Raw genomic sequence first — 23,447 nt, 5'->3', positions numbered from 1 at the left:
TCATTGAGCGCATTGTCAGTGGAATGTGCAGCGAGACCGGGTGATATGCGGGTCAACTCCTACACTCCCAAATCCATGTCGGTACCTTTCACACAGTAGATCGATATAGCAAAAAGACAAGGCAGTGTAAAAGACAGAATCAGAGACATAACTCTTTAATATAAATCTTAGATATTTGCAAAACAACTTCAATCATCCACCTCGCCACTTCCGCTGTTTAATATTGGTACCTTTTCACACAAACAGCAAAACAAGAAAATTTAGGGCACAGGAGACACATGACAAGAAAAGGATTGCTTTGAAGGCAGTGTGAATTGGTCTACCTTTCTGTTCCGTCGCTGAATGCACCTCAGAAGCTGGGAAATTTGCGAATGGACTTCAGTCCCCCATTCCATGTGCGTTCCTTTCACACAGATTAGCAACATAGAACCCACCACTAAAAACATGACTTTCATAGGCAGTGTGAAATGGCCTTCCCTTTTGTTAAACCGCTGTAATACCTCAGAAGCTTCATGGGAATTTCATACGTCAACTGTAGTCCCCTGTTTTGTGTCTGTACCTTTTCACTCAGGTCAGCAACGTTGGAAAAAGAAGGAAAAGAACTTTAATAGGTAGTTGCTACAAAACCACTGTCCTGATTATGTTACTCTTGGCGGGCACTGTACCTAGGTCCCACTTGTTACACCTCTGATAGGAGGTGATGCCCCCCCCACACACACACACTCCCAATGTCTGTACCTTTCACACAGAAAAGCAACACAAGATAGTTAATAAATACTTAACTTCGATGGGTTGAGTGAAAGGGGAACTAAAGTCTCCATGTTGTCTCTATTACACTTTAGATAATGATTTCAGAACGCGTGATAAAACTTGGTCAAATTCACCCCGGCCTCCATTCTCTGTCTGTACCTTTCATGCAGCAGGTATACCTAATAGCTAATACTGAGGCAGCTCAGGTTCAGAATTGTGTTGGTTATTTGAGTTTTGAGTGTCTTCCAGAGCTCCAGCCGAGTGCAAACCTTGCTCATCATGTTTATTGATGTTCACCACACATTTTGGGCCAAGTGGGCTTGCAGCCTACTGCTTTGTTGGCCTGGTCCCAATTTTACACAAACGTGACTCTGTTACTCGCATCCAGACACAGATTTGTCTCAAACTACTACTACTTAGACTGTACTTGAAAAACTGAAAATGGGGTTTCCGTCAACATAAATACATGTAAACACTTCACCTCAATAACAATTTTTTTCTGACTTATACTAGTAGTTATATTCACTTTTGAGTGCTCAAAGTTATAAATGATACCTCTAGTACTGTTGATATGTACAGTTTAAACATAATAACAAATGATTGTAAACCAAAACTTTGTCTTTGTTTCTGACACGCATGACGATTCACAGATGGGTTAAGCCGCCATAGTGTGGAGCCAACTACTGGCAAGGAGGATTTTTTTTTTCTTTCAATGTCAGTGACTTGGTATTGGCATACTTCATGAGTATTCAAGACCTGGAAATAAAGCTGTGTCAGCCTGGTATTGCTAGCTGGTATTGATACACACCCAAAATTCAACGTTGAACAATTTGCCGATGATCGATTGGCTGGATTTGTTGTCTCTCTCTCGATGACTGTGAAGCTGTGCGGTGTTAATAAAACTCACACGGGGAGTCTTAATTAGAGACCCAAGATGGATGACGACTGTGCGTGTCATTGCTGTGTTGGGCGAGTGGGCGTTTTTGCACACTCGGGAGATTTGGGAGGAGGGGCGGTCATGCTGTTTTTCTCGCTGGTGGCGTGATATTAACTGCAGCTTTCATCTTTGAGCTTTGAACGCATCACAGGTGTGCATCAGTGGGGGGGAGGACGTCGGCAAGAGGCCGCCATTTGTCAAGGCTTCTATGGGGAGTGGTTTTGATGGTGTGTGTTTCTTTTATGGAAAACTGATTATTCAAATGCTCGTATGCGTAGTTAGCAGAAGCGGACTTACTTATTTGTTTAAGGGCTTACATTGGAGCGCTAAATAGCTAGATGTGTCATGTTATTCCTATGTAACACAAATAATTAAACTGTGTCTCAGCTATGCATTCTTATATTTAACTTGTTTTAAATTAATAGTAACCAACTATATTGGATACTATTCGATAAAACATTTTATCTTTGTAAAATTGTTACTTTTTGTATACCAACTCTATTTTTGCTCATTGTATTATTCATAACAAATAAACAGGTATTTAATGGAAAAAAATAATACATTTATTTCCTTAAAGAAATAATAAAAAGTTAGTTTTTGCAACATGAAGCAAATGTAATCATTTGCCTCCTGAAATGAGTTGATTGACTCTCATCAAAGAGAGTTTATTTTAAATACTGTACTATATATTTTATACAAAAAAGTTTATTGAATTTTGCATATTCGACACAATTATGGTTAAAAATGAGACCAAATTAGAATAATTTATTTCAATACATTACAAAATAAAATAAATAAAAGTATATGTATAAAATATTTATATTTTTTTAACATATTATTTAAAATAAATACATTTACATGCCATTTTTTTAGTCCTGTCTCCAAACAAAATTTCCCCACCGCTGGTATTAAGTGCGCCATAATTTTTGATCCTTTGAGTATTGTCTAAATTATATACAATATATGAAAAAAATGACAACTGTTTTAAATTATCCACCAATTGCATAATGTGTCAATATCTGCAAGCGATTTGGATTAACACGCTAAACAAGAGAGTTGCGCGTGTCCTGCCAAAACAGGATATGGGAACCACGTTGATACAGGGGCGCCCTAGTTGAGATTTCAAGGATTTCGTTTGAAGGCCGAGCTGCTGCCTCTCACCCTTGTGAATAATGGCCATCAACATGTGTTTCCACTCACCTGCTCACCAACAGACCCTGGACGGACCCTCGCACAAGAACCATCTTCTAATGTGCCTCCAGGGGATCATTGACTTTTACACTCCATTTTACAAACATTTATACAATCACACTTTATGTATAGCACGCAGTAATGGAGAGATGTCAGCCCTCAAGTCAACCTATCCGAAATCAAGCCAAGTTGAATTTGCTCCGAGTGTTGAGGTACATGCTGGACAATTGCTGGCATAATTGACTTCACAGCACTCTTGGGTATATTTTCTTTATCCTCAGCAAAGAACAGTTTACAATTACTCTGGCTTACTGATGAATTGTGACGTCTTCTGCATGCAAATGTGTAATTACTTATTTATGTTATACTGCCCCCGGATGGCCAAGAAACACGCAACAGAAGGAGCAGCACAATTTAGATTGAAGCAAAAATAAAGTGGTTAAAACGAAGCAATTCCTTTGTTAGTGTTTGGTCACTAAAGTAATAGTTTGACGGATGGTAAATAATTCTTTAAAATAGAAGCTTCAAGTTTAATGCAGAAACAAAAAACTAAAATATTCAGCTTAACACTAACAAATGGCCATAGTTTAATGACAAACACTGATGTCGTTGTGTTACAATGAATGTTTTAACACAAATTTTGCATCAACGCTTAGACAATTAAACAATATTCACAGGGATATATTCATTATCATCATTTAAAAAAAAAAACTGTTATTAAGGCAGCTGAGTCTTCAATTATGTCTTTAAGAATGCATTATAATGCCCTCCGGTGGCCAAATTTCACACACAAGATGCTGCATGTATGTATTATGTATTAATCATCATACAATATTTATATTTTTGCAAAACATATGTTTCTCATAAAAAAAAAACGCATTACATCTTTTATTCGTGGCATTTCCTGGCACTAATTTAATGAGGGAAATGTGATTTGCGTGATATAAGTTATGAACACGGAACGAATCAAACTTGTATTTCAAGACGCCAATGACTTACAAAGTTTAAGATGAGCAATATACTAGATAAGCACTAGAGTGTGCTGTTTCTCATTTAAATGGGACATGTGCCGGGAACTTTGTATAACTCTCATACTCATAAAAATAATGACGCCACCTTTAATTAAAACTTATTACAGTAATTTGATTGCTTGATTTAATGGTGTATGCCTTGAATAACCTTCGTGTCTGCTGCCCTTTTCACACTGTTTGTTTACTTCCAATTAAGATTCCTTTTCAGATGAAATAGTTGAGATTCCAGCTTTAAATGTGCACAAAAGCCACCAAACTTGTTGTCATGATCGTGAGTACATCTAAATTACTTTCTTAATGATGTGACCATATTATTTTTATTATTGTTATTATTACTACTCCACATAAAGCCTGTTGAGTTCAATAAACACCTGGAGTTGCTGTTCAAAACGTGGAGAAAATTTACTTTCTGTGAATATAACTTGTCAATTAAATGAATGCCGTACTGATGAGCTGATAGAGGAATGTAGAGTTTACAATGCAAGGTAGACCAGCTGCAATATAATTGGCTGTTGTGTACAGGCAGAAATGTCTAGAACCTAGAAAGTGGAATTCATACCAACGTCTCAATGATCAATATATGTAGCCAAGATGAGCACACCAGAAGAATTAGCATTCAAATGAATCAGCAAAACTTCATGCATTTTTTCATGTCATTTAGGAATGTATTATTTATATAAAGTGCAATACAATGGAGTGGTACGGGTTCTCATTAAAATGCATATTACAACATTTTTTGAGGGGGAGGCTGGAACTTAATACAGTAATGTCAGGTTTGGGATTGTTGATGAATGATTTTTTTTCGCTTTGTGCCCCTCAACCAAAAAGTGGATGTCCATTGAAAGAAACAAACCAGCAACAGAGGAACCAACTTTGAAATGTTTGGATACCTGGGGGCTCGGCCCTGACGCCTCCCTCCTATGCACGCCCCTGGCTGGGTCCTCATGCCACAGACTTACAATATTTTATGTTTGTTGTTGGCGGTGGTCTTTCTGCCGCGAGATTCTTTTGAGGTATAGGCTTTGGGCTGGCTAACGTTGAAAAAAAGTAAAAAAATAAAAAATAAAAAAAAACAAGCGCTGTCCGAACCTGCACCTCTTCCTCCGCCTCCGCCGCGCAGGTTGAAAGTGCTTGGCTCGATTTCCTGTCACATGGCCTAGAAATCGGATCCCTCCGCGCTGCTATCTAGTCCCCCCCACTCTGCTCCTCTAGTAGGCTGCCGGGTCGTTTCACGGATTTCCAGAGTAGAGCGCGAGAGCCGAGCCCGCCTCAAGTTCACCTCACCTGGGACCATGGATCCGTGGACCGCCGCCTCCTCGCTGCTCTTAGCCGGCTTCTTCTTCTTGTCCTCCGCTTCGCTGTCTCACTTCGACACCGGTGAGTCTGCAACCTGTTCACTTGATTCTGCTTTTTCTTCGCTTTGTTCATCTTATTTTCCTTCTCTTCGCTCGTTTATTTCTTTATGGACTTTGACGCTTCTCCGAACTTTATTTGCTCCGTCTCGGTGCTCCAGGAAGGCTTCCCTCCGGCGCGCGGGGATGTTTCCCCCTCCAGCCGAGCATAAACTACGAAACCACCATCTAAGATTATTTTCTCTATTGTTTGATATAAAACGAGCGTTTTTTGTATGATTTAAATTTAAACGTACTCTTCCAGGCATCACCCGATGTGTGTGCACTGAGACTCATGTTCTTAATAAAATATTTGTGATTAATATTGGGACTCATACATGCAAATATTGACACGTGTTTCTAATATGGTCATTAAACTCCGAATCTCACTTTTTTTTGTGAGCCCGTAGGATTATGTATTTTTATTGATTTATGTATTTTTATTGATTTATATTATTGATTTAATGTTAATTAATGCTTTGGAATGGTAGGAAATGCCCTTTTGAGCAATATGCAAAATGTTTTAATCATCCAGCTGATAAGGTCTGAATATAGACAGTTGACATTCTTAATACTCTGTTTATGTAAGTCAGAAAAATAAACTTATGTGCTTTTGGAATACAGTAATGTACTCTAAAAGGTCATAGTAATTTACTTCATGTATGACACAGTTGCCAATGATGCAACAGTGTGGACTGAAATGTGAATTTTACCTTAATTATAGCTGTTATTATTAATTATGTTATACATTTTGAAATTAGGACTATTTGTGACCAATTGTTACAAACCCTTCTTTTGGGGTGTTCATCCCACAATATCATGTAATTTGAATGCAGCGCACTCAGCTATGTTATTATTGTATTGATTTAAACATATATTTAAACTGATTTGTTACAATGAAATTGACAAAACCTTGGATTAGGTAAGAATAGTTTATATAAAGACAGAATGAGGAAAGAAAGGCAAAAAATTCCAAAGTTTGTGTGCCTTTTTAATTACATTTTTGAGTCAGACAAACTGTTCTGGTGGCAACTGATGTCCAGGCACTCAACTTGCAGAGTGCCTAAGATGAGCTTGTCAGCTAACATGCGCTTGCATGTCTCTCAGGGAGCTAAGCCTCTCCCATTAAAGCTGCACACACTCAAAGTCATAGATCTTAAAGGTCGTAAAATGTCGAATAACGCAAACAAAACATTTTTATCTGATTATTTTTTACTGGGATAGTTGGCAGAATAAGCGATTCCGTCAACATTCGATAGCCGCAGCTGTTAAGTTTCAAAAATGTTATTTTTACTGTCTTAGGATCCTTTACATATGAATTGGTTAGTGTGTGTAATCAAGCCACCAGACGACCTAAACTAACCTTGAATTAGAGCCAGTGCACATGTGCGGCCAAACTGCTTTGCAATGCAAAGAAGTGTTTTTGCGTCACTCACTGAAACATGTGTGCACTTCCTCTGCCTGCACACAATATTGGGTCATAACCTCCTCGCAGATATCTAATAACGCCGACCGCACAAACCGAGCCCTGCCTGCCTTTTGCTGTAATTTGGGCCGGCTTTCATGTCAGAAGCGGCAAAAATCCGCAGGCTTTCCTTTTTAATTTTTTTGTCTTCTTAATGACACCCTTTGGGCTCCAAATTAGAGGGTCGGCCATCTGGGCTGGTGCGTAACTGCTCCCATGTGTACCTATGTATTAACACAAAGTATTTAAAGCCACGGTATTCCCCCTCATAACAGTGAGGGGAGAAAGAGAGGAGGGGAGTCAACTGCGTATTCAACAATCATGTCACGCATTTACAAGACGGCTAACGACGTAACGACCAATTTTCTATGGTCTATTTTGACCCTGGAAACAGGGCCAAAAAAAGCTTAAAAAACACTCCGTGGAGCATCCGCCCAGGTTAGCCAGTGCATGTGGCGACTGCATTTGCATATTCAATCGCATTTGGCGTAAAAGCGTGCCTGACGACTTGTGTTTGTTTGAATTCCATTGCTTGACTGATGTAGTAGTGATAAGTGTTGCAAAAACATCACGATATTCTCTGCTGAGATGCTATCGGTGATATTGTTTGCTTGTGGGATTCCCCGTCGGATATCCTGCAATGTAAGTAGCTCGTTTGAAAACATATGTTCAAATATGGGGCAAAATATCCTGAAAAAAACAAAATAAAACAATCTAAAGATGAAAAAATATTTCTAAAAAAAAACAGAAAGTCTTATACGCAAATCCGAGCAAGGACTTCTGAACTGAGTCACGTAATAAAGAAAATATAGATTTGAATTAATTTTAGCATTTTAAGTCATAGGAGTGAAGTGATAGGGAAACCATGGTTACTAACGTGAAAAAAGAACCATAAACAGGAAACGGTACGTGAAGCAGAAAAATGTTAAATAAAACAAAACCTTCCAACAAACATGCCATGAAACTGGACTACAAATGGGAAACGTTAGATCCTGAAGCGGAAGAACGGGTTGACATGTTCACATGTTCAATACACTAGGGAAAGATTCTCAGTGCGGTAAACTGTGAATAACTGATGTCACAGAAGAGAAAGACATGCCGATATCAATCGTTTAAATCTTAAATGCCGTATTTTCCGCACTATAAGGCGCACCTAAAAGCCTTAATTTTTTTTTAAAAAAAGCCGATGGTGCGCCCTATAATCAGGTGCGCCTTATATATGGATCAATATTGGGATTGGTAGATGGGGAATGAAGTGATAAAGTAAGCTTTACCTGTTTCTTTTGTGTGTTTACAGTTGAACAAGGTTGCTCATATTGACTGAGTTATTATGCTTTGAGAGTTTAGAGTTATTATTTGAGTTATTATTGTTATTACTTTGAGTATCACCATATTGCGATTGAAAAAGTTTTAAAATATGCCATTATTGTGGGTGCGCCTTATAATCCGGTGCGCCTTATATATGGTAAAAGTTTTAAAATATGTCATTAATTGAGGGTGCGCCTTATAGTGCGGAAAATACGGTACTACAGTGCTGGGTGATATGCCCGCCAAAAAATCTTAAAAATCTCGATTTTCTTCAATAATTCTTGCCGTTTCTTATTTCATTTAGAGAAATAATTAATTTGATTTATTGCCCAGTAGAAAACAAATGCTTTATAGATGATTGAATTGCATGTGACGAGAACTCTCAATAGCAAACCAAGGCTAACCGTAAGCTCCTCCCAGACATAAGTTCATAGCTTTTATCTCAGTTGAGATGGTGTGAGGGTCTTGCCACCGCTCTCCTCCATCTCTCCTCCCTTCTGAAAACAAAACCAAGCCAAATGACTACCCTCAATGAACTTCAAAGAGGTGGCTCACTTGGGCGGCTCGGTGCAGCAGTGGTTGTTAGCGCGTCAGCCTCACAGTTCACGGACCCAAGTTCAAATCCACCTACCGCCGGTCTTTGTGTGTGGAGTTTGCATGTTCTGCCCGCGTGGGTTCTCTCGGGCACTCCGGCTTCCTCCCACAATCCAAAAAACATGCTTGGCAGGTGTATGGGACATACTAAATTGTCCTTAGGGGTGATTGGATGCGTGAATGGTTGTTTGCCTCTGTGTACCCTGCGATTGGCTGGCAACCAGTTCAGGGTGTCCCCGCCTACTGTTAGAAGTCAGGATAGGCACCAGCTAGCCTGAGGATAAGCGCCTCTAGAAAACGGATGGATGGAGGTGGCTCACTTTCTCCACTTTGCAAACAGCCAATCATATTGCACCCTGCTTAGACAGCTCCACAGCTCATTACTGGTGACTAGACAGTATTGTTGTTCTTGAAACCTTGACTTTTCAAACCCACGGTAAACCATCAAACCACTACTCGGCCCATGTTTCTAGTGAATTGTAATAGTGACTAGTTAATGATCTGATTTTGCAAAGATTGGGCTTGGAACAAGCAAATATGTTGAAACAAGCAGATCCGACTGCATCTTGAATAATCAACATTTCAACAAAGCATAAGATCAGCGTTCTCTGCTTTATTTTGTTATGTTATGTTGTTAATGCTCTGTAAAAAAAAAATCACCGTCTTTGGAAAACGAGCTAGGATTTCATATGTGACGGATTCTTCTCATTCTTCTCGGTATAACTCCGGCACGGAGCGCGTCACATCCTGCCTTTGCCCTCGGAGGCTAACACGGTTAGCTCGGGCCTTGTCAAGCAGAGGCCTGCTAAGGAATGATGACTAGTGCGCTGACTAACAGCCTTAATACTTTGATTGACAATATTACTTTTCAATCTGTACTGTGATTGTTTTTACTAGTCTAAGCTAGTTACGCACCTACCGACATTCAGATCAATTTTGAAAATGTTCTCTTGCTTTTTATTAAACTCAGCAAGAGCCCGATTGTCCTGGATGAGAATCATGCATGATGGATATATTGGTCTCTCCAAATTCCCCCTAGGTGTGTTTGTGAGGTTGAATGGTTGTGTGCTCTGTGATTGGCTAGCAACCAGTTCAGGGTTTCCCAGGCCTACTGCCCAAAGACAGCTGAGATAGGTACCAGCAAGCCTGCGACCCTTTTGAGAACAAACGGTTAAGAAATGAATAAATGGGTTTTTACAGGTCATTTTAAAGAAAGACTTTGCCCGGATTAACATTCTCTTTCAAATTCTATCTAATTTATGGCAACATTTTATTCTTCTCATTTGTAATTTCTAGTTTCGGATTATAAAACTGCTCCAAGTGGCCGATACTGGTATTGGCTGCCGTCGCAAGCATGTTTATTTTCTTTCTTTTTTTTGGGTGTGTGAGTAGTTAGTTACATATTATAGCAAGTGAAACATTGGTCTCATAGCCAAATGTTGGCCGTGTGCATGTGTGTGCATGTGTGTGTGTGTGTATGTGTGTGTGAAAAACCTGAACTCTTCTTCAACTGATCAGGGCGTGTCTGTTAAAGCTTGCTTAGTCGAGGTCTGGCTCCACTTGTCAGTTTTTGCAGGTGTTTGTGTGCACATGTGTGTGTTTGCAAGCACAAGTGACGAGAGGAGGCAAACTCATTTGCCTGTCAACAGTACGTGGACACACTTGACAGAGAGAATGATGTGTGCTCCTCTAATGCGCCATATTTACGTTGTATTTTATATTATTGGCCCATTATTTTATTTTTCAAGTTTCACTTTGCAGTTTCACCATTAGTCATCCATGCGGGGAACTTCAACCAAAGCGACCTCAGGACTGTTTCCCTAATATTAAATTAAATTTAATTTAATTAATTTTTAATTTGTAGTCTGCTCAGGAAGTGAACAGAATAGGAATTTCACTGTGTGAACAGAATAGGAATTTCACTGTGTGGTTTAGTACTATACACGTGACAATAAACTCTCTTTGGATCTCTTTGAATGATGCAAATCAATAGTTGTGGGTGATTTTGTGAATCAAGACCAGGGAATAGACTGGGGATGATGACAATTTGAAGATTATTCAAGCTCCGATTTAATCTGGCCCGTGTGTATTGTTTGTCATCTTATCAACTGCATGCCTGAATCTGATAAGCTAACCGGAACCACAGCAAAACAGACCGACACCACTCGCGGCGTAGTACGTGCTCAGACGGTGATGCACTAATGTCATTTCAAATGAAAATTCATGGTAGTGTTCTGTGGTTCAGGCCTTAATCCTCATTGAAAATGTTAGCAGTAGAGAAGAGAAGAAAAAGTCTTTTTCGAATGTAATTCCTTGCACTTGTTGACAGAATTCAAGAATGAAAAAAAGGTCAAACAATGTGTGTGCCGCTTGTGCCTTTCTACTTCCTGTTGTCCGCCTGGCGGATATAGCCTTGCGGAGATCACGTTTTGCAGGCGACGCCCTCGATCTGCCATCCGTGCCAATGGATCAGAGTGCCTCCCCTCTTAGAAAACCGCCGTAGAAATGTAGCCGGTTATTACAAGTACAGTGGTGCTTATTATCATTCCGCCGTGACTGCGGGTCTGTCACGTTCAAAGGCCTGCTCTTGTTTGATCGCAGTACCTCTCTGCACTTGTTTTTTTTTCCTCCTCTTTCCTTTCTTCTGTTTTACGTGTCACGCAAATCGCCACCTGCCCACGCTGCTGCTCTGTCTACCCAGCATGCAAAGCAGGAAAGGCGACGCGCCAGTAGCCCCAAACCGCTGTTTGTGAGGGTGGTGCCCTCGTTAGGATGGACGTGTCTCCAGTGAGATGTTTAGGGCAAGGTTGGTTTTCAGTGAAAGTCCCGTGGACTGAGAGCTGACATGAGCAGGGAGTCATAAAGCTACAAGAAGCCACAAGGAACAGCAACAGGAAGTGACACAGGAGCAAGAAGCCATCAAGGAACAGGAAGGAATGAGAACCCAAAAAGGAAGAAGGAACCTCCACAGTCAAGACATGATCTCCTGACACAATATATGATAGGGCTCTAAAGCTTTAGATACAAACATTACAATGTTAAATATCTGTCCCTGTATGATATTCTGAGACAATCTGAAGCAAAAAATTTAGAGTTGTCTTCCTTGCACACCACAAATGATGCAGGCACCACCTAGTACAGAGGTTGGGAATTTGGTTCCTCAGGAGCCACATCCTGTTTTTGATGTGTGCCTCTCCGATGACACCTGATTCAAATGATCCGTGCATCAACAAGCTCTGTGGAAGCTTGCTAACACTCTTGATCATCTGGACCTCGTGTGTATTTTGACCCAGTTTTGTTGCCATGGAGATGCACTTCAGATCGTGGCAGGGGACTCTGATCAGGTCTCAACACCCACGAACGAGCAGAGAGGTACATGGAGGAGATAGGAGCAAAACCAGAAACAGGAGATTACAAAAATAACACAAGCTACAGTCGTTGTCATGGACTTGTTTTGGATTCAAATGATCAGGGTAGTTATCAGGCTTCTGCTGAGCTTGTTGATAAGCTGAAGATTTGAATCATGTGTGTTGGGGAAAGGAACCTGGAAAACATGGTTGGATACAGTTTGGACACCCCTGGTTTACATGAAAATGCTTCAAATCAGTCAGGACATTTTGCTGATATCACCATGGGTTTAAAACTGAAAAATCTGGGTTGCGAACTGCTGCCTAAACTTAACCCTGTGTTTATATGAATTTTCATGTTTCTTTAACCAGACCGTAATGGTTTACCTAGGACTTCCCGTTTCCCTGATGTAAAAGCACCCACAGGGAGTAGAACGTATTAGACCCGGCAAGTCACCATGGGTTTAAAGTTGTTAGATCATACTCAAGTGTCAGTTAATACCCACCAGTGTTTGTCAGAACAATAAATACTTAAGTAAAACACAGAGACCTGAGAAATCTACTTCGAACCTCGAATGAAGTATTCCTACTTAGTTACAACCAACCACTAACGAAGATTTAACTATAAAGCAAGCCTTATAAATCCTTCAACAAGTTAACAGAACTTTTCCTTTTGACTTTTTCCATCATGTTTCCCACCACCATCGTTTTCACATTTACATTATAACACGTCGAATCCCAAATGACATTCTCACCCAAGCCCATCATGCCGCCTCACGCGCCGCTGGCAAAAGGGCCTAAATCAAACAGTCGCAAAACACTAATGGAACATCGTCGCGGCTTATGTTCGTCTGAATTCTGTTAAACCTCACACTAACAATTGTTTTCATGAGCAAAAAAATCAATCTGGAATGAAATTCCAGAGTTCTCATCCTCGGGGCTACAAGACATGTTATTTGACTTTTTTTGTCACTATAAATAATTTGTTTTCATAACTGTCACATTGCTCTTATTTATTGAAATCATCCATCCATCCATTTTCTAGAGCCGCTTATCCTCACAAGGGGCTTGCAATCCCAGTTGACTTTAGGCAGTAGGTGGGGGCCACCCTGAACTGTTCGCCAGCTAATTCTAGCACACAGAGATGAACAACCATTCGCGCGCACAATAACACCTAAGGACGATTTAGTATGTTAGTATTTAAATCAACTGAATTGAAATTCATTAACTGGTTACACAATTTACAAAGTAGCCTCCGTTTGATTATTAACAATCAATCAATGTAATCATGCAATACTGTGTAAAACTTTACAACGGTTTGTTTTACAAATGTTATACATCATTTTTGCATTTAATCAGTTATTAAATAAAACAAAAAAGGGTTTTACAATTTTTAATTGTATGATTAACAATAGTTAAAATGTTTTTAACCAATATTTGTAATTGTATAACCATAAAACAATCAAAAAACAATTTAATGCATAACGGTGGGCCTGATTACAGAACAAATGCCTGCGGTAAGCCCACTGTTGGTCTGAAACATTTCCTCTGTTCTGTTCTGCAAGATGTGAATTAGAAAAAAGTAAATAAATAAATCAGCTTTGGGCGAGTCCCTGTTGCAGCCTCACCAGCGGTTTGCGTATTTTTCATTTCTTTTTATACTCTAAGCCTAAAAGGCCTTCTGACATTTGGTCTTTGTAGTTTATTTTTTTCAGGGCATGCTTTTAATAAAGCTTGTGACATTTCAAACATCTTCCACGCTTCTTGCCAATCATTGGTCCAACTTTGGTCATGAGCAGAAAAAAAGGCATATATTTTGTGGTGTTGCGTGGAATTCTGACTTGCGACTCTAAGCAGCAACACATGATGGCGGGATATTAAATTGCTCGTGTGTCAGACGTGACCTGTCCGGCGAACTTGACTTGCTTTTTATATGACCGTTATGGTTGGGGCCGGGCCACCGAGGTCTGCTCACGCCTGCGGTCCAGTAACAGGCGGCCACTTGACCCGAAATACACGAGCGAATCATTTCGCCGCTGTTCGTCCATCTACTTTAGCTTGTGGGCCAAAGATGCACATTTCCTCGCTGCGAGAAAACGCCCACAAACATGGATATGTGCGACAAACAAGCGGACAAGGGTCAACGGCTTGAGCAAACGTTGGAACAAAACGACTAGAGTGAGGCTAAGTGGGCTGCAAAGACGCCAACAAGGCTGATAGCCCGGCCGGCGTGTCGGTGATCACAGGGCTCCAACATCACTTAAGAGTGAAAAATCTATTATTTTTACCGTTAAGTTTCATAACAAATATGTAAATGCACAAATACAAGAATTTAATAGTTTTTTTGTTTTTTTTTTCACAGCGAATCTTTATGCAAAAGCTCTTGGTTACATGGCTTCGTACATGAAAAAATTATTCCATGTTTTGCTTAATGCAAACATGCAAATCAGGATTGATGGTTGTCAAAGACTCAAATATCTGAATATTCACTTTTTGGGGTTCCCCTAGAAAGTATTTCAAACTCGTTCAATAATTTCAGCTCCTTATTCACCCATCTTTTGAATATCCATTTTATTATTCGAAATCTGCGTTGAACACGTGTCCACTACCCATGTAAACAAATGCTAAGAAACAAAATGCCTTCTCCTTTACCGCGAACAGCAGTATCAGAAAATGGCAATTAAATGAGTGTGCACCGTATTTTACGATGTAACAATGGCCTGACAACACCATGGCAACAGGAAACTTCAAGATTTTACCTTTCAACTGAAATCAGTTTTATCATTTATCCAGGGGTATGAGTTTTTGTAAAGTGACATATACTTCTGAAACAACATACATCTCAATGAACCAGCATTAAAAAAACGAAACATAAAAACTGTAAAACAAATTGCCAAATATTTTCACATGCTTGTAGCATAGCATTCAATCGGATATCGGGTCCGACTAATTAAATTGACGGATTTTGGCCTAGAACATCAGCCTAAAATAATTGGCCCAGTAGCCAATATTTAATGATTATTTTAACATTTTACATTTACGTACCCTATCCATTTACTGTAGTTGTATACAAATACCACTGTCATTACATGCTACACATCTATTCCATAACCTTGTATACTTCAATATCATGAAATTTGTTGATAATCTCATTCTGAGAACCTGTTTTTCAAAACAAAGCAGATCTTAATATATACAAGCAATGCTTAGGTGAGCAATTCAAACATCTACAGTGCGCCTTATAATCAGGTGTGCCTAATGTGTGGATGTCAAACTAAAATTTATTGACGTTTGAACCATTTGCTGTGCTGGTTTGTTGACCTAATGTGCATTCTAGGCAGAGATGCCTCGTAGTCTGAAAAATATGATGAGCAGAGGAGGTAAATAAGTACTTCTAGCTGGAACACAGTCCTTGTTTACACTATTATTTGTACTTCTGCTTAAATACAGATCATCGATACTTTAGCTAGCTCAGTCCGATGTTGATACCTGCAAATGCTAAACTGGACTCATCTCAGTCTTTGAACAAGTCGGGTTTTGTCTTTTGAGCCAATGACAAACGTTGCCACGCAAAGATCCTGTGCTCAAGAAGGCTGAAATCCAAGTCTTCAGGTGGCCTCCCGTATTGAAGGTCAAGATAAAACGGGTCCAGCTTGGAGCCGCAGACCCCCACCCCAGAACAGTGGGGTGGTCACACTCTATCGATGCCATGAAACAGAATCCGCCGGCCCTCAATGGATCCTTCGTAACTGAGGCCGGTGGGATCCCCCAGCCCCTCCCCACACCCACCGCCCTTGTCCTTTAACCAAACCATCTGCTTCCCGGTACCGCTGCTCTTCCCACAGTCACACAAACCACACTGAAAGGGGATCACTTTCACAGGCCAGATCAGGAATCGGAGACGCTCCCGTTTTAAAAAGGGGTCTGAAAGATTGCCGAGGCCTCTTTAGCGGCCCATTGTGGCGCTGTTATTGTGACTCTGGACACAATAAAAACTCTTTTAGCTGACGTCCACCGGAGATCGGCTCCGCCGCAAATGGGCGATGTCTTCAAGTTGTGACCGGGCTGCTCAAAATAAAGACGTAAGCAATTAGGAGCCTTGCAAAGAACCAGAAACAAGTTTCAACATTTACACTAAAACATCTCGGCTAGTCTGTGGCTCTTGAGGGAGAAGAAAAGTCTTTTTTTTCCTGTAGTATATGAGTGCTGACCTTGCCAAACATGCTTACAGACCATGTCGTTTACATTGGTAGAAACAACAAACGCACGCTCGCTGCTTGCCTGTGATGTGTTTGGATGGAGACTCATTGGATTCAGATGGTTGAGCAAGCCCAAGCGACACAGTCTCAAACTTTTATTTTTTTCATATTCCACTACACTACGCACAATGTAAATGTATTGAGCAGTTTCATTTTTGTTTGACGATTAACATGTGGCTTCAAGCATTGATTGCAATGAGTTATGCTCAATTCCAATGAACCACTTTGTCACGAAAGTACCTCAAGGATCAAGAATGTGTGTGTATTATTGTATAGATATGGTTGCCCTAAATGGTGCAGTTTTATTGCCTTTGTCCACCAGTTCAGGATTTGGTTCACATTCTCTACAGTGGGGGAGCGAAATCCAAAACAAATCGTTGATATTGTTTCTATTAAGAAAAGTGTGGTATCAAAAGTGTGTCATCTCTTTATTTCTTTATGACCCATATTAATATCATGCCATTCAGGAGCAGAAATCCCTTGTCGTTGAGCCGTCTTGTGTAGCCATGATAACAAAGACATGTACAGTCTTCAATGGAATGAAGTGTAATTAGTGCACTCAGCGCAACTGAAACTGCAATTACTATGACAATGCCCTAGCAAACTCGTAAGATGAAAACCGAGTTAAAAAAAACAAAAACTAATTTAACTTCAGCCTTTCACACAGAGAGCTAGTGACAGGTATTTGCCGCAACAGAAAATAAACCCTGAACTGCTTGCCAGCCAATTGCAAGGGCACACAAGGGCGAACAACCATTTACACACCCAATCACTCCCAAGCACAATTTAGAAAGTCCAATACACTTACCATGAATGTTTTTTGAATGTGGTATTTCTCCCTTGTATAAAAGTTGTAATTTTCACAAGAAGAAAGCCATAATGTGCCAGGAGAAAAAATAGTTGTCTCACAAAAATACTTTGCTATTCATCTTGAAAACCTAAAAATAATAGGTCAAAATTTAATAAGAAAAAAAAGCAGTTTCCTAGTGAATTTCCAAATGACGTTATTAAGTAATACTACTCTGGAAAAGACACCTTTATGTTCAAGGTAAAACATATATGACTATATTGTTAGCAAAGATAGGACTCAATTCTTGTAAAACATTGCACAGCAAATTTGCAACTTGTTTTTTGTAATTTGGCCCTCCAATTTATTGACTGCGGATGCGCTGGAGTCCCGAGGCCCCCAGTTTGCCAAGCAGTCGCAGAAACCAGAGCCATCAGCACCCGTACCATCAGTCAAACGCCAGTATGCAAAAACAAGAGGGATGGCGAGTTTACTACGCAAGTCCTCCTGTTTAACTTTGAAACAATGGCTTCAGTGTCTCTGCCTTGCCCATGAGCTGACGAGACGAGGCGACACGATAATGATGCCTGTCAGGCATAAACAAGAAAGATAAGCGATCTATTTGATCTGTGCGTGCAGATTGCCTTTCCTGCACCCGCTCCTAACCAGAGCCCTTTGATTTCTCCTTCCCACTCTTCCTTCCTGCACTGAGCAATCCCGCCGGCCCTGGGTGAAAAGACGCAAGGACGGTGGCGGTGGTTTGCGGTGCGAAAGCCGAACGCCGTAACCCCCTTGCAACAGCACCAAAGCACGTGTAATTTACATTCCTCACATGCCGGTTAAGCGGTGCGCAAACAGGGGGATGGAAAACAGGTGTGTTTTGCGTCGTCTGGCTTGACTCCCTCTGAGGTGCGACTTTTTTTTTTGATGGCAAGGCAGAGATGCGAGGTTTGACAGTACGGCTCATGATACAGCAACACGCCTTTGTCTTTGTTCCTAACACGCTGAGTGAGATACAGTATAATCACTGTTATTAAGCCACGATACGTGATATTTCATACGGTGTAGAAAAGGCTTTAGATACTCAAGACCGTACCAACCAAGACCGAGACATTATCCAGACTGCAGAGTATCGAGAGCCAGACAAGTCAAAGACTTGGATGTTGCCACAGACTTCTGGAGTTCAAAAGTGAGATAAAACCAAAATTATTCTAATAAAAAAAAAGTCACACAAATATATGCTGAGGAATATGGCCATTGTCTTTTTTTCCTTATTACCTTCACAACAAAACATTCTGCTATGTTGTATTTGAAATGACAATGAAACAAATGAAAAGAAATGAAACAAATCTCAAGTATAAGCAAGTGACACGAGGAAGGCAGCATAGCATCTGCAATTTGCATTCCTCTCTGATCACAGTAGTATTGGCCTGGTCTAGACTGGTTTTAATCAAAAATCCTGAGTCTGACCTGTCAGAGAACAAGAGAAGACCAAGTAAAACTGCCTTCAATTGTGTAGTCAAGGGTGTAGTCAAGATGAAATAAATACCAAGACCTACTTTAGGCTTTGAGAACTATGGTAAAGGGTCAAAATCAGATCGTCTGAGATAAACTTGAAAGCAAGACCAGGTTCAGGTTTCAATGATTCATCGTTTTCATACAGCGTAGGGGTGAAGAATTGTCCCCCATTTTTGAGTCTGAGACAAGATCTCAACCTGTCAAGAGTGACCTATAAGTACTTGCAGTATTCAAACGCTCCTATACACCAGTGACAATATTCCGAAGATCTTTTTTCTTTCTAAACTGATCATAATAATGCAAGTCACGCACACCAGGCTGGACTGAAGGCTGCCTAACTATGACAACAGGATGTCACGCAGACATGCATTAGCCCCAAAACAGCTCGAGAAGATTACAGAACTCTTTAAGGATTCACCATAGTGACGACATAGGAACGTTTCACTGTTCAACGCAATGTGAAGTGGGTGAGAATGGCATTACCGCGGACACGCCAGTCCTGACTGACGTAACAAAAGGCGCTTCTGTTTGTACCAGTCTGTAAGTGTCTGTGTCCGATTCTTCCTAAAAACAGTGAAACAGTCATACTCATGGCAGATTTTAAATCTGGCTAAATTCCCCATAAGTCGCGAAAGAACATTAGATGAATAATTCCAACATACCTCCTTCAGCCACTGCTTAAGTGCCTCTGGTTTCTCCACCTGCTTGGCTATGAGGGTCAATTTTCTTTTTCAATCAAACGTCCCTTACTACTGTTAAAGACATTAGATGATTTGGGAAAAAAAATGCTTCTGCAATGTGCATGTGTGTCACGGACTTAAATATACATTTACAAACAACTGAACTCTTCGGCTGAAGCCAGAGGGCAGCCATCTTACGTTTGCTTTTGTTAGTGACCGCAACAGGTCAGTAACAAAACTCCATGGTGTAATGAGGGCCTCCCAAAGAAGGACCTTCAATTTTTCCTTCGACCACTCTGAGTATTATCTCATTATTGTGAATGAGTGGAAAAAAAAGATGAATTTTACATGTTGCTCCAAATTTTGTCCTGATGAGCGATGCTATGGTTCCGACAACATGCTGAATACGAATCTTTGGGTAGCACTTGCAGATACCTTGTGATACCTTCTCCCAATATTGGTACACGTTTATACCGCACATTGTGGCATTTTAATTTTAAAGACTGCAAATAACCTGAAAACGCCACTGAGAAATGCGGTGCTTAGCGAGTGGCAACCTAAGATGGCCGCCAGAGGTGTCTCATCTCCCATCATTGTTAGTCTATTCACATGTCAGCCCATGGTGTACATCTGTATGCGATAAAACCTTTCATAACTTCCATTTACAAACCAGGTTAAACTTAGCTCCTCCCTACATGAACTAAGTCAAATTGTATCACTTCAACAAACTTACTTGAGATCAGTTTCTATTTAAAATTATCTTTGGCACCATCTTCCAGTACTTTAGAGCTTCATAAATACTTGAATTTGAAAATGACCTACTGCGAGTAGGCAGTTCTCCAAACAGATACCTCTTGTAACCTTTCTTCAGTGGAAGTTGTCTGTAGAATATATTATCTTCCAGTGATTATCCGTTTTGGTTCTAAATCTGTTCAATAATTGTGGCATGTCTTGCAGTGAAACATTATCACGTTGACAGTGTGTTTGTTTGGTACATCTGAGGTGCATGGAAGCCCACGGATCTTCTTACCTTGACTTGAAATGCCCCCATCCCGGGCCGCCAGCAACATGTCCTGTGTGACGGGTTGTAGATGGTGTTGATATGAAAGGGCGTACGTGATGAGGAGCCCATATGTTCCTGTATTTTTCCGAGACGGGATACGCCTTCGTCAGATGTGTTCCCTCAAGTTTAGGCCGTTGTTTTTCATTTTGCAGTTCAACTGCGGCTTAGTTTTGGAGAGGTGGCAGCATTTGCCTCAAGCTGTAAAAATAATAAGAAAAAAAGTTTCTAAAATGGGACTTTTATCGCAGTACGCAATTGGATAATAAAAATATTACACATCCCCTCTTTTATTAACTTATCTAGTGCTCAGTTTACATGAGCCACGTTGTTGTTTAAGCTAGCTAGCATTCAACTTCTAGCACTCAAATTCTATGCTATCAAAACACGAATCACATTAATCTGAATCACAAAAAATGCTAAATTAACTCCAGTCTTAAAGACTTTACACTGGTCCCCTGTCATCTGTAGAATAGATTTTAAAAATATGCTGCTACTGGTCTATAAATCACAGAATGGCTTAGATTCTGAATACATAAAAGAAATGCTCATGGGTTATAAACCCACGAGGGTTATGAAGTCAGCAGCTTTGAGTCAATTAGTGGAGCCGAGTGTTCAAAGCAAACATGGTGCATCAGCATTTAGATGTTACGTTACAACAAATGGTATAAGCTGCCAACGGAACCCAAGATAAAAACTGCACTTCTTGTACGTTATATTTACTTCCTGGTTCTTGTTCCACTTTGTCAACTGCCGTTGACTTTACCTCTCTACATTACATCCAGCAATAGTTTGAGGAGGTTGAAAAAGGAAGGGTTTTATTTTGACCAAGGTGTAGAAAGTATCAGTAAAGTAAAATAGATACCTTAAAAGTAAGAGAGGATTTTTATTTGGTACGTCAGACCACTTGCTGGCAGTTAACTTTTTTATCCCGGACAATTTAAGGGAAGCGCTCGCTCCTTTGGAGGTAGTCATTTATAACCTGGCTTAACAATGCGCAGCATCATAAAAGCGGTCATTGTCTTGCTGTTTTTTTTAAGGCTCCCCTTGCTATCACTTTGTCTTTCATGGTCCCTCCCCAGTCTGCTCACGCTTTTAATCTCTTATGGATTCGTTCCCAGGAATGGGAAGTGTGCACACCGAACCTTGACGCAAAAGCCCTCAAGCCAACTTCTACTTTTGTGAACCCTGCATTTCTTTCTACACTCGAAACCTTGAAGGTCTAACGCAAGCTGTTCCAGAAGGTCGTTCATCCTGCGATTTGTTGGGATTTACTCCCCCCAAAAATTGGGTGTTAGGACAGGCTAATTAAGTTTTTTTTCCCCCTTACTTTCTCCTTGTTTTTGCGTCATTTTTTTTTTTTAATTTCCTCAGGTTATTTTCCTTTGCACACTCATCTTGCATTCATTTCATTAATTCTCTTTCATTCTCTTGTTCTTTGGTTATTTGTGTTTTTTTTATATTCTTTTCACATTTATATAGTTTCTCTGTGCTTCCTGTGTTCATTTTTTTCTTATGTTCTCCTAATGGTCTTACTTTCCTTTTCTTCTTTTGCTTTATTCGTTCTATTTTTTCCTTTCATTTCCATCTGTTCTTCTTATGTTTGTTCTCCAATGTTATTTTTATGTTCTTGTGCCCTCATGTTCCTTTTAGCTAGTTTTTCTTTGAACAGCCATACATTTTTCTTTTTAAACTATTTTCTTTATCTCCTTGTGTCCTGCACAGGTTGTTTTTCTTTTTGCATTCATCTACCATCCTTCTAATGTTATTCTCCAAACATCAGATCAGAGGCCTTTCAATGTTCTTGTAATTATCACCAATCCGCCGCAAAAAATAGTTGCACTGAAAATTGTGGGGGTTAGACTTCAGTGTATATGAGAGCTTGGCTCCAAAAAAGACAGCTGTAGAAGATGACGTCTTTTCCGGTATTTGAAAGAGAATGGCCTCCTCTTGGCTCGTGTTGAAACTGGACTGTCAGAGATGCTTCAGCGGGACGTAATCGAACGTGACACACATCAAGTTAAATGGTCCTTACTGTCAATATTTGGACGGCCTCCTCAGGGTCACCGTCTGATTGCCCCATACGTCATTGTCGGACTCTACGGCCTATCAGTCAGTGCAGGAACATTTGCCAGTTGAAAAGGCGCAAACGGTCCCGGCTCATTCCGTTCCTGTCTGACCTCAAAAGGTGCTTCCATATGTTGATGTTGTGCTGATTGCCCAGCTACATAAGTTGGCCAGAAAAGAAGGTTTGACAAGGAACTTCAAACGCAAGCGTTATTGGCGCAGCGTCTAGATTAGCTCCAGATTTAACTCCGGCAGATTAGATTATTTCCATTACCCGGTTAAATAACAGGGGCCTCGTTTTTATAGGTGCTGCCCTGCAACTTCTAGCGAGGAGTCCTGCGGCTAAAGCGGGGAGGTTGTGTGGTGACGAATCAGTGCAGGAAGTGCAGCTCTAGCCCAGGCTATTTCGGTCTTGAATGAGGTCCTGGTTTACGGTCCACTTGTCTGGAGGGGGGCTGCAACCTTATGACAAAGGCATTAAAAGCAACGAGGGACTGTAAAATCCCTTTGAGGAGTCATTGACCGAAAAATTAGCCGGTCAGTGGCATCTGTTCTACCCCCCTTTGATTTGCACTCTCACTGACCCTCTCGCTTCAGGGTGCGGCGGATAAAATACGAGAGGGAGAGAGGCAAGTAGGTGAGGACCACCATCACCAGCTCCTCCCTTGTGCACTATGACTTATTAATGCCTACAGCCTGCATATGACGTTTGGTCAAGCTCTGACCTTGTGGGTTTGACTTATTAGCGTTTAATGTTTTATTGCATTTTATCAAACTTGGCTGCCGGTGTCCACCCCCTCATAATACAGAAAATTTAAATTCCTGCCAGTTTAGCATAAGACCATCTGTCTATTATACTGTACATATTAAAATTTAGCTAGGAATCAGACAAAATGTCTAACACAAATCCATCTTCAAATGATCCGTGGAATCGGTCATAATAATAAAAGAGCTTTTGTGCCTTTTCTGTGTGTGATTCCACTCACAGTGGACATGACCACCAAATTTCCTAATGCAACTGTCCTTGAGAGGTGCTTTATTGAAACCGTCCTTGAGGGATGC

The 23,447-nt window shown here is 40.5% G+C and overlaps 1 protein-coding gene across 2 annotated transcripts in view; it reads left to right on the top strand.

Moving 5' to 3' along the window:
- The first annotated feature begins 4,891 nt into the window (after nt 1-4,891).
- kremen1 (kringle containing transmembrane protein 1) overlaps nt 4,892-23,447 on the top strand; it is a 55,251-nt gene continuing 36,695 nt past the window's right edge. For both annotated transcript variants that reach the window (XM_088426698.1, XM_088426697.1), the window contains exon 1: nt 4,892-5,286. In XM_088426698.1, coding sequence (XP_088282824.1) covers nt 5,202-5,286 — 85 coding nt within the window. In that variant the 5' untranslated portion in view covers nt 4,892-5,201. The remainder of the gene's footprint in view (nt 5,287-23,447) is intronic.

Source organism: Hippichthys cyanospilos, chromosome 1 (assembly GCF_059441005.1).
Source record: "Hippichthys cyanospilos isolate Australia breed blue-spotted pipefish chromosome 1, RoL_Hcya_1.0, whole genome shotgun sequence".
Taxonomy (NCBI): domain Eukaryota; kingdom Metazoa; phylum Chordata; class Actinopteri; order Syngnathiformes; family Syngnathidae; genus Hippichthys; species Hippichthys cyanospilos.
The sequence above is the reverse complement of the archived record's forward strand: the minus strand, read 5'-3'. Positions and strand labels throughout refer to the sequence as shown.